This window comes from Calonectris borealis, chromosome 7, assembly GCF_964195595.1.
Source record: "Calonectris borealis chromosome 7, bCalBor7.hap1.2, whole genome shotgun sequence".
Taxonomy (NCBI): Eukaryota; Metazoa; Chordata; class Aves; order Procellariiformes; family Procellariidae; genus Calonectris; species Calonectris borealis.
The window spans coordinates 8827621-8838118 of NC_134318.1; the positions used below are offsets into that span (position 1 = coordinate 8827621).

Sequence of the window (10498 nt, forward strand, 5' to 3'; positions counted from 1 at the left end):
AACCTTAGTGAAAGAACCATAAAATAATTCACAACAGCAAATTGTTACACATAGTAAAAAAGTGGGAAGAAAATGAAAAGCACAATGTCATGAGTGCTTCTTACCTTAAATGCAGCACTACTCAGAAACTCATTACTCTTTGTAGAAATGTAGAATTTGTTATTTTTAGAAGTACTCGTCAAAGAAATAAAAATTCAGTCTTAGCATAACAAAGAAAATTTGCTTTTAGGAATGTATTTAAACCTAGCGGTTCAATTAAGATAAATATTTAATAACTGACCTTGTTTCCAAAAGAATTTTAAGTTCAGACTTTAAACGTTGATTAAAGAACTGTGTATTTGATATTCAATTCTTAGTTTTCACCTGTATGAAAAATGAAAGTCTGGTTGAACTGTAAATAGGACTTGGGAGATTGTAAACAGCCAATTGATAAATCTGTGCTCAAATAGTAAAACTTCCGTTCCCTGCAAAATAATGCTCACAGCAGACCAATCCAGAGTATCACAGCTGGGGTTCTAGCAGACTTACGTTACATATCAAGAAATGTTTTGTGAGTATTGTTTTGCGTAGTTTCTTACAGCTTCATTCCAGAAGGCCACTTCTGGAGTCTGCCACTTCTTTATGTCAAACAGACAGTGTTGCAAATCTATGCAAAGAATGTGAGCGGGAGACCGACTGACTTACATGCTTTGAGAATAAGGAAATTCTGTATTTGTTTAACTGCTACAGAAATAACTACTACTGACACAACAAGGCAAGCATTTCTTAGTACACCGAACAGAAAATACTTTGACAGAGAAAGAGTTTAAATTCTAAGTCATGATTCTCTTAATCATTCTGAATATTAAATAAAAATAACTGACCGTATCAGTTATTATATTGTTAAACTTCTTATAGTAATGGATTGCTACTACTGCCAAGACATGAAATTGTTTTACAAAAATGTGAAAAATATAATTCTGTAAACAAATAGAAAGTAAAAAGTTTCAAAATTCAATTTTTTCTGAACTCCCTTTTTTCTTCAGCTTTGTTATTCAATGGAGAATTTGCTTACTTGCAGAAGAGGAGTGCAAGTGCTGGAGATGAGAGAGAGTCGATTTCAGCATCGTGCTGCCGGTCTGATTTTTGTTGGTGGCGGGGTTTGGGTGATTTTTTTTTTTTTAAATTATTATCCTCAGGTCTGTATCTTCCGTGTTTCACCACAATAGGAAGTAACACTGGTTATAGAATCATTCTGTATTCTTTTTGCAATGGAAACAAAGTACTAGCGCTTACAGGCCAGATGACATATTTAAATGAGGAAAGATACGGTAAGGGACGCTTTTCCTAAATCCTTTAATGACTTGCTGTCTTGACTGACACAGTCAGACCTGTGAAATGCGGAGGCTAGCAGCTGGAACATTGTGTCTCCGTGGAAAGTGCAAAAAGAGCAAAAGTGGGAGTCATGCAAAAATAAAACAGCTTTTAGTTTGGGGTTGGTTGGTTTGTTTGTCTTGCTAGTGAATTTTGATGTACCACTTGCTACACATTGAAGAACTTGCAGCTATCTCTCTCTGAATGAAATGAACTTAAATGCTCAATGAATATTTTATCAATCTTTCATTTATGCCAAGTTTCATTTCATCAGTTTTCCTAGATCTGTTTGAGACCTTGAAGAGCCTGCTGAATATCTGAGATAAAAGCATCCAAGTAAAGACAGTCCTTGAGTACGTTAGATTTATAGAACAATAGATTTACACCAAACTCTATAATGTTACTGGCATTGAAGTATAAAAACAGCTGCTCTCTAGAGGAGAAGAGGAAAAAAAAAAAAGTATGGCCTCATTCTTACAATCAGTAGTACATGTCCAAGAAAATGTTCTAAAAGCTTCTCCAAAATTTTGAATGCAGTTAAGAAATACGTCGTCCCCCCCCGCCCCACCTCACAATGTCCACATTTTCTGTATAGAAGCAAGACTAGTGTGAGATGCATCCAGAAAACTGAGGGGGAACGTGGACACAAAGACACTGCAAATAGCGTGGATAGCCTAAAGGGCAGCATTAAGTAAGTCTCCCTATATTTCATCGCCTATGCAGAGATGCCAAGAGCAAAGTAAAAATTAACGGGCCAACCTTCTATGCTGCCTGGATGCTGCTACCAATTTCTTCTAGAAGCTTTTTCCTTTCCATGCAAACAGATTTATTTTCTCCCCACTCCCAGAGCAGCAGTCAGTAGACCTGCCACTGACACCCCAGCCCAGCTTGCTGCCCAGCCTGCCAGCCTCCTAGCATGGCTCTACCTCCAGGCAACTTTAAAAAAGTGGAAGGATTACAGACACTGAAGTCACTGAGAAACTTCAGGGGGAAAAAAAAAAACCTGCTCCTTAAGTCCATACACCTTTTGCCATAGAAGCAAAACTATCTTTTCTTTCGCTCACTTTGGCACACAGCAACTTCATAGTGGTGTTACTACACAGTCAATGCTGGAAAAGCGAGAGCATGTGATGCCACCAATCTTGACCATTGAGGGAAAAAAAAAGTTATTCAAAGCGCTTAAGAAGGTCAGGCTCACAGCGTTGTCAGCTGTTCTAGAAAACAACAGATAATTAAAATCTTGTATGGTGTGATGTGTCTGTGTATGATTAATCCTCCAGTTAGCATGAAACAAAAAAGTTCATATGAAACTTTTGTCTGTCTCTCCTTCTCATTCCTTCTAACCAAATAATCTATATTGTGACAGTGAGCATTCAGCAGTTTGAAATTCAGACAGGACTTCAGTTCATCTGCCAGTGAGCTAATGCTACCACACTAGTCAGCCCCTCTAGAAAAAAGGAATACGCTGGGGACTGAAGATGTATCATCAGCAGTGTAATGACAAGGCCTCTGAGCAGAACACCCTACTGACAGCCTGGAAGTTTATAAAATGTTTAGATTAAAAGCAGCGTTTGAAATAAGCTTTAGGCTTGGAGGTCACCATGTGCTTTGAACTTCACTTCAGCTCATATCACAAAAACTATGTTGTACTGCTAAACCTAGCAGAGCGGCTAGGCAGCCTGCTTCCCTGAAGTTAAGTTTATAAATCACAGGCCCCAAATACACCTGCCATCTTACGTTAAAATACAGCCATGCAAGGATTATGTGACTATTATAAACTGGAAATCTTTTCTAAAAAGCTCACATGCTGCAGGAAGGAATGAACTTCAGAGGCCATCTGGTGAATTTTACACCTTTTCTTGGTGTATAGAGATAATTTCAGTTTGCCATCACACATACGTGTGTGTTCAACCAGTCCTCTAAGTATTTTAACTTTTGGGGAATCGGTAAGGTTTTTTTGGCACTTCCAGAGAGAGGCAGTAAACGTCATATTAACTGGAGGGTCTTTCTGCCAGTTCAGTGGTCTTTCAAAAAATGCAACTAAATCCAGCCCCTTGGCTGCATTTTTCTTATTGCCTTATTTGCATTTGTGTATATGTGTAGGAAGCGTACACACATACACGCGCATACACACATACTCTCTAGAAAGTAGACCATCTCACATTTGAAGTTTATATATGGTCCTAAAAGCAATACTGTTCGCATTTTGGCACACTGATGTAAATTTGACTTTTAACACTCCTCTTCCCTGTTTTGGGAAGGATGTCATAAAATGGCAGGTGGTTCACGTATTTATTTAGTTAAATAATATTTATAATAACAAATACTTCTAAATAAATAACTCTAAGTATTAAATACTAAATAATACCAAAATAATAAGTATGTAAAACGGGGCTTTCTTAAAGGTATTCAGACTGGAAATTCCTTTCCAAATTGAAATTGTCAGCCTTGTAATTAAATAGTAGTGTGGTGTCTTCTTTGAAGATAAAAAGCTACTCATTTAGGTCACTGAGACGATTTATGCCCTGGTATTTGTCCCTCACAGTTCTTCGGTGCACTATGACAACAGCAAAGGTACTGTAAGTTGAAGGGCAAAGACAGCCTTTATTTCAAGCAAATAAATCCAAAAGAAATTTAATGGTACAAAAAGCACGGTGCTCAAAATGAAATATGGCATCATTCAGCTGTAAGCTGACCCTGTCAAAAAAAAGTTTTCCATATGACCAAAAATCAAATCACAAACATTTCACCTAAAATGGTGTAATTTTTTCCTGTTTGAGTGCACTGGATGTGTGGCGATACGTTCTGAAGCGCCCAGGGTGGCACACAATGCCTAACATTGGACACCGAATGTACACAGAGCAATTCTCTGCTCTTGGATTTTAAGACCACAAGCCATGGAAGGACACCCCCATACACCCACACACCCAGTTCCTCCCCTTCTGGTGTTTGTTGTCCCTATTCTGAAAGGATGAGTCTGAGCCTTCCCAGTCTGTTTTGAGAACACGAGAAATGAGAAAAAGGCCTTTTCTCATTTCCAAGCGCTGAAGTAGTATTGATGGCCAATTACAGGCACCAGTACTTTTGCCAGAGTTGGCCTTTAGTCAAATACTTGTGCTTGTTCTTGGTTTTGTCAAGCCACAGCCCCCCAAGATAGGCTCTCCCCTCCAGAGTAGTAACTCTGTTCTGCATACAGCCTGCTTGAAATCTCTTTCTAGGGCACGTTGGACCAGATTTGTGCCTAGAGTTTGAGATTAAGATTCACTGGGGGGGTTAACAGAATAAAATGCCTCTACTCACACATCATAGGATCATATTTGCCGTTCGCACAGTGCAACTGTGCACCATTGGTGAGTTAGCCAGCCTCTGGCTCGGCTGCCGAAGTCATTGGGGCTGAGGAGGGGACTAAGGCAGTGAGATGTCTCCAGCACTCTCTGCTTTCAGCCCATAGACACCGTGCAGCCTGCAGGCCTCAAATGTTTGAAGGGAGCAATCGGTGAGTTTGCTTGTATTATGCTACAGAGCGGTATGGGAGAGCCAACCGGCTTGTTAAAGCTGTCATTTTTGTTCCAGTTAGCAGATTTTCAGTTCAAATTCAATACACTATTTCCTATTTCCATGAGTATTGATGGAAAGTGCCTTTGCTTTAACGCTAGTATGCTGTTTAAGATGGTGGTAGGTGATAGGGATTAGTTTGTTACGCATTCTGCCTCTTAGGTTGGCACTCCTTAAACAGTTTGAGAGGCCACACAGTCACTGCAATTTCTGCGTGCTATCCCGCTCTTTACCCTTAAAAATCTTGGCCACGGAGACTAGGTTCAGCAGCGCTGACAAAGCCAGCCACTCCACAGTATCCCAGCGTTGCTCAGGAGCATGTGTGGGAGCCTGGAATGTGACAGGAGCAGCTGGAGACTTTGCCTATTACGGATGCAAAGGAAGTTATGGGTCATGTTTTCATAGCTCTTCTTTGAGGTGGTTTCATTACCTGTCAGTAGTAATTGCAATGAGACCCTGCAGACAAGAACCATGCATCCACGTTTGAAAACAGAAAACAACAAACATTATCTACATAAGCATTTATATTCCACCAGCTGTGAAACATTCCACAAATTTCTGTACATCACTTTAAGTCTGAGCAGTGGAACATGAATATAATCAAACACACCAAGGGAAGACAAAGAAATTAGGGTTTGGTATGTTAGTCTTACTTTTTAATGGTTGTTTATTCTTCAGCATATTGTGATTAAAAGCAGACCGGTTTCCTAGCCTAATGTTTCTGTTTCTTATTACAGTTGGATAGCGTCACTTCACTAATTCAGGCTGCCAAAAATTTAATGAATGCTGTGGTGCAGACAGTGAAGATGTCCTATATTGCATCCACAAAGATTATCAAGATTCAGAGTCCCACTGGCCCACGACATCCTGTTGTGATGTGGAGAATGAAGGCTCCAGAGAAGAAGCCCCTAATTAAAAGAGAGAAGCCAGAAGAAATCTATGCGGCTGTCAGAAAAGGTTCTGCAAAGAAGAGAATCCATCCTGTTCAAGTCATGAGTGAATTCAGAGGCAGAGAAATAGTCTAATATTCTGCCACTTTTTATGTTCCTATCTTGAATTTCTGATGATTTTTCATCTTCTCCCCCACTTATTTAATAATTATATATGTTAATGTTTTGCTTTTCTCTAAATTTGTAAGATAACACTTGCTTAAATTATTTGAAAATGCCGTTGGATTAAATAGCAGCACACAGTTGAAAAAAAAACCATTCTCTTACAGGGACAAACTATCATGTCTTTATACTGGCATGTTTTCAGCAGAGCACTTCGAGTGATACATTATGGGCCTGTGCTGTAGCTGGAAAGGAGGATGCAGTGTGCCAACCTGCCCAAAGTCGTACTGCATTCACTAGGCTTAGGCGTTCCTTCACCAGGGATGAATGTGGCCAATACTAAACTGCATGTATTTTATGACATACAGCTTTTTAAACATTGTGCTATTGGGCCAGATCCTTTATCAGCATCATTACACCATGACCAGATCAGCTGGACTGCTTGATTCTAGCTGAGAGTCTGGGCCCTCAACTTGTATCTAGATTGAAAGATGTAAAGATCTCCCCTCGTCCAAGGCCCAGCCTTGGAAATGTAAGTTTGAAAATGTTTGATGAAACAAAAAGTGTTATAACAACATGGATGTAATAATGTAATAAAAAAAGCATTGACTGCAACATAGCAGTAATAATAACTCTTTAAAAGGCCTTTTGAAACATTAACATTAATCTGGGTTCTGCTTCCTACTCTTTTCTGTGAGCCCTAATAAATCTGCTGACTGTTACATTAGGAAGTTCAGATAAATCAGATATTAACAATAAAAAACTTTATTCTAATCACTGCACAAAAGAACAAATATGAAATACATCATTATTCTGACATCAGTGTGTGAAACACACATACACATATCTTGAATCTTAGGAATGATGAGATTTTCGCAAGGTAACTAGTGATTTAAATTACTTTTCTTATGGCGGCAGAGTCCTAAATGCAGGACTGTGCTGGTAAGCGACTTGCTAAATGGCTGCACTATATCTCAAAGTATGTAATGAAGGTAATTGCTATTAGTCTGTGATCACCACTAGCTTCTATAAGACAGTTAGTGAAAGAAAATTTTTCCAAATGTGTTGGAATCTGAAATCCACTTGGATTGATGTTTTTTAAAGAATCTAACTTGTCTTCCCTGCCATGCCACTAAGTTTTCCCAGACTCCACTTGTTACTCAAGATGTCTTTGCTTGGCAATTAAGTAGATCCTTTGGTATGTTTTTTGTATTTGCTAAGGTGAAAGGCTCCCTCAAATGCCAGAACTTCATGATGTGTCATTGACTGCCATTATGAGCCGGCTCCAGAATATGAGCTGCTGCTCCATGTCATTTATTACCATGTTTTGCACAGCAGTGCACCCACCTAGCACAACGTGGGCAGCAAAAATAACCATAAGCTGTGTTTTAACCTCTTGCGGGCCACTATTTCTAAGCTCAGGACAGTATAATTTCTAGACTGCTGGTTAAGAAACCCCATGAAACCTATAGTGATCATGAAGTAAAAATTTTACAGATCACTATTCCACCTTCCATAACTTTACTATCTGTTAAATGAAACAAAAGGAGTTTAGAAGAAAAATTACTTCTTTTCAACTCAAATTCCCTCCAGCATGTTTGCATCAAGATCTCAGTAACACGTATAGGTCTTTGCTAGTCCTCTTAGGGCTACAGAGTGGGAAGCAGCTAACAGTCAAGTGGAGCGGGCAGAGGTAATACAGAGGAGGTCATATAACCTACTTTCAGTAGGTCTGCTGGCAGACTAAGCAGAGCCGAGATAAAGATTCTGTGTGGTATAGAGATCAGGAGAGCGTACATTATTGTCACACTTTAAAGCCAAAATCTCCATGCAGTATTTCAGGTTCTGGCCCACCCCCTTCGACTACCTATTGCCCTAGCAAAGTTCAGGTCCAGAAGCGAGCAGGTGAGTCAACATAACCTTGTTTTGGGGGGGTGTTACTCTCTTAGTAAATCCTCATGTCTCTGGGTTACACCTTTGATAGAGGTCACCTTGACAACAAATGTTTGTAACTACCGTTTTGTTATCACATTATTAATAAAAAGCATGTACACCACTGAGAAGATGTCTTTTAGTGTTGTGGGATTTTTTTTTTTTTTTAATGTGTCTCCTTATTGGTCTCCAACACTAGTGAACACCCAGTTCAAAAGCCTGCCAGGTTTGCTTGTAGGAGTGCCAGCCTTCCGGCACACGAAGTGTACTCTATTAGTCTGCTTTAAGTGAGAGGTTTTTTAGCATTAGTATCACTAAAGCACAGTTTATTGCTTAATTTAATGCTCCTTCCTGCAATGCTAGTCACTACTCTCTTATCCTGGCCATACTCGATAGCCAGTTTGATCTCAACTTCCAATACTATTCCTATCGCATAAAAACTTATTAGGCAAAAACCAACCCTGTAAATGAACAAGAAAATCAAAACCCACTGCTGGTTCTTGAGAAGAGCCAAAAGAATGATGAGTTAATTACATCTAGACTTCTTTTTCTTGGATAAAGTTCAAACCCAAGTGAAAACGTTAAACAAGGTAAAGTTTATTCCTGGCTAAGGAGGCAGAGGGATAAGAAACAAGTCCTGGAGATGTAAAAAGCCCAGGTATTAGCTCATTACCTGCCTCAGCAGGTCTGTGAAGCAGGGAACCACCATTTCCATGCCACTGTTAATAATGCTGAAGGAGGACGTGCTGCTCAGTAAGTTTTATTCAAAAGCAGCTACTCAATTCATCCTGCAACCTACTCATTCCTTCCTAGCACCAGAGGCTAGGAAGTATAATTTTCAAAGTATAATTTTTCACTCCGTTGTTGCTTGCATCTGTTGTTTGCACGATGTCCATAGCGTATCAGCATGTCCCTTGAAAACTCTGCTCTCAGCTGCAGCTTTGCAAGCCTTTCTCACCTCAGCAGCTCAGATTATTTCATTAGCTTGCCTTGTCCTCTCCCCACTACCACATTACAGAGCAAAGTATGATGGACAATTGAAGGCAATTTTATTTAAAAATTTCAGTGGGGCATTAAAAAATGAGAGAGAGTGTATTTTTCATTGTTGAAGCACACTAGTACAAGAGGACACATTCAAGCTATTTCCACGAATCCCAAAGCGGTTGATTTTTAATTTTTTTTTTAATAAAGAACTCGGCTGTGCCACTCTGCTCTCACTGCTGATTTTGGTTCCTTTAGTATTTAGCAATTCTAATTTGCAAACAGCAGTTCCTGTCACTGCAGATTGTACTGAGCATAGTTTGCAGTTTGTCCCAATTACTTCATTATTTGACTTAGTGAGTCATTCCTGGTAAGTGACGAAAGGCCCCTCATCTCTTGGGCCCTCAGAAAAATGTAAAACCACATTTCCCTCTACCTCTGCCCACCCCTGGAGCCCTGCTCTTGTGCACGGTAAAAACTGTTCTGACATAACTAATTGGCTTTTTTTTTTTGGAGGGGAGTGGGAGAGGGGAAGGAGGGGAACAGATGTGGTAACCCTCTCTGCACTTACACCAATGTACTTTTTCCCCCAACTTAACCTGGTATCACTTGGGAAGCTCTATAGCTGCGTCTCTACTGAAGAAGATGACTAAGCAGCCTGACATCACACAGGTCTGATGTTCCAGGTGGTTTTAAAAGGTCTTCAGCTGTTTTGAAAAGGCATTTTGTGTTGTTTATTTTCTGTGGATCCACAATTGAAGCATTTAAGAAAAATGTGTTTATACAGCAAGTTCTTTAGTGAGCTTTTAGAAGTTTTATTTTTGAAGAAAATATTTGCAAGTCTTACCAGTAGTAGATGGTAAAATTCTATGTGGTCATACCTGCTATTTTTGCTTCCAGGGACTACTAATCCCTTGCGTACTGCTCTTGGTTAAACTTTGGGGACTTGCCTGTATATTTGGCTCAGGAAAGAAGGAGATAAATAAAACCCTATTCCCTCAGGTTGGATTTAAAAACAAAACAAAACAAAAGCCCTGCATTGGAAGAGACACAGAGAGACTGGTATGCATGTGTGTGGAGGAGAGGAAAGAAGTCTTGGGCCCTGGAATGAGGGGAGAAGTGAGGGTGGTAAGCAGGGGTTGTACTTTTGGCAGAGGACATGGAAGTTGTTGAAACTGCAGAGATAGAAGGGCTTGATAAAATGGTGCTGGACATCTTGATCTTGTACTTGAGACCACCACTTTGGATTCAGCAAGTGAATGGTGCCTGTTCTCCGCCTCACAGCCTTGCTCCCCCCTGAATCCCAACAGCCTTGAAAAGCACCATTCACCTCCCTCATCTTCCTGGTCCTTGCCAGCAGCTCTTGGTGGTCACCTGAGGCACAAGTGACTCTAGGCTCCCACCTCTATTCTTATCTTATCTCACAGAGTCTCCTCTGCATCCCGTTGAATTTTGCCTGTAACACTGAGGTAGCTCTGCTTATACACGACTGTTAATAACTCACTTCCTCTCTAATAACTCACTAAAACCACCGCGGTGCTGAGAAGAAAACGTTCACATAATAAAAGCAGTCATCTGAAATGTCCAATAGAGTGCAATTTAAGAGCGTATTAGTAGAGTAATTA

General features: G+C 40.0%; 1 protein-coding gene across 1 annotated transcript in view; it reads left to right on the forward strand.

Annotated features, from left to right (window-relative positions):
• CTNNA3 (catenin alpha 3) overlaps nt 1-8018 on the forward strand; it is a 524245-nt gene extending 516227 nt beyond the window's left edge. Inside the window, exon 18 of the mRNA XM_075154246.1 lies at nt 5646-8018. Within this exon, the coding sequence (XP_075010347.1) occupies nt 5646-5933 (288 nt within the window). The 3' untranslated portion in view covers nt 5934-8018. The remainder of the gene's footprint in view (nt 1-5645) is intronic.
• Nucleotides 8019-10498: the final 2480 nt, after the last annotated feature.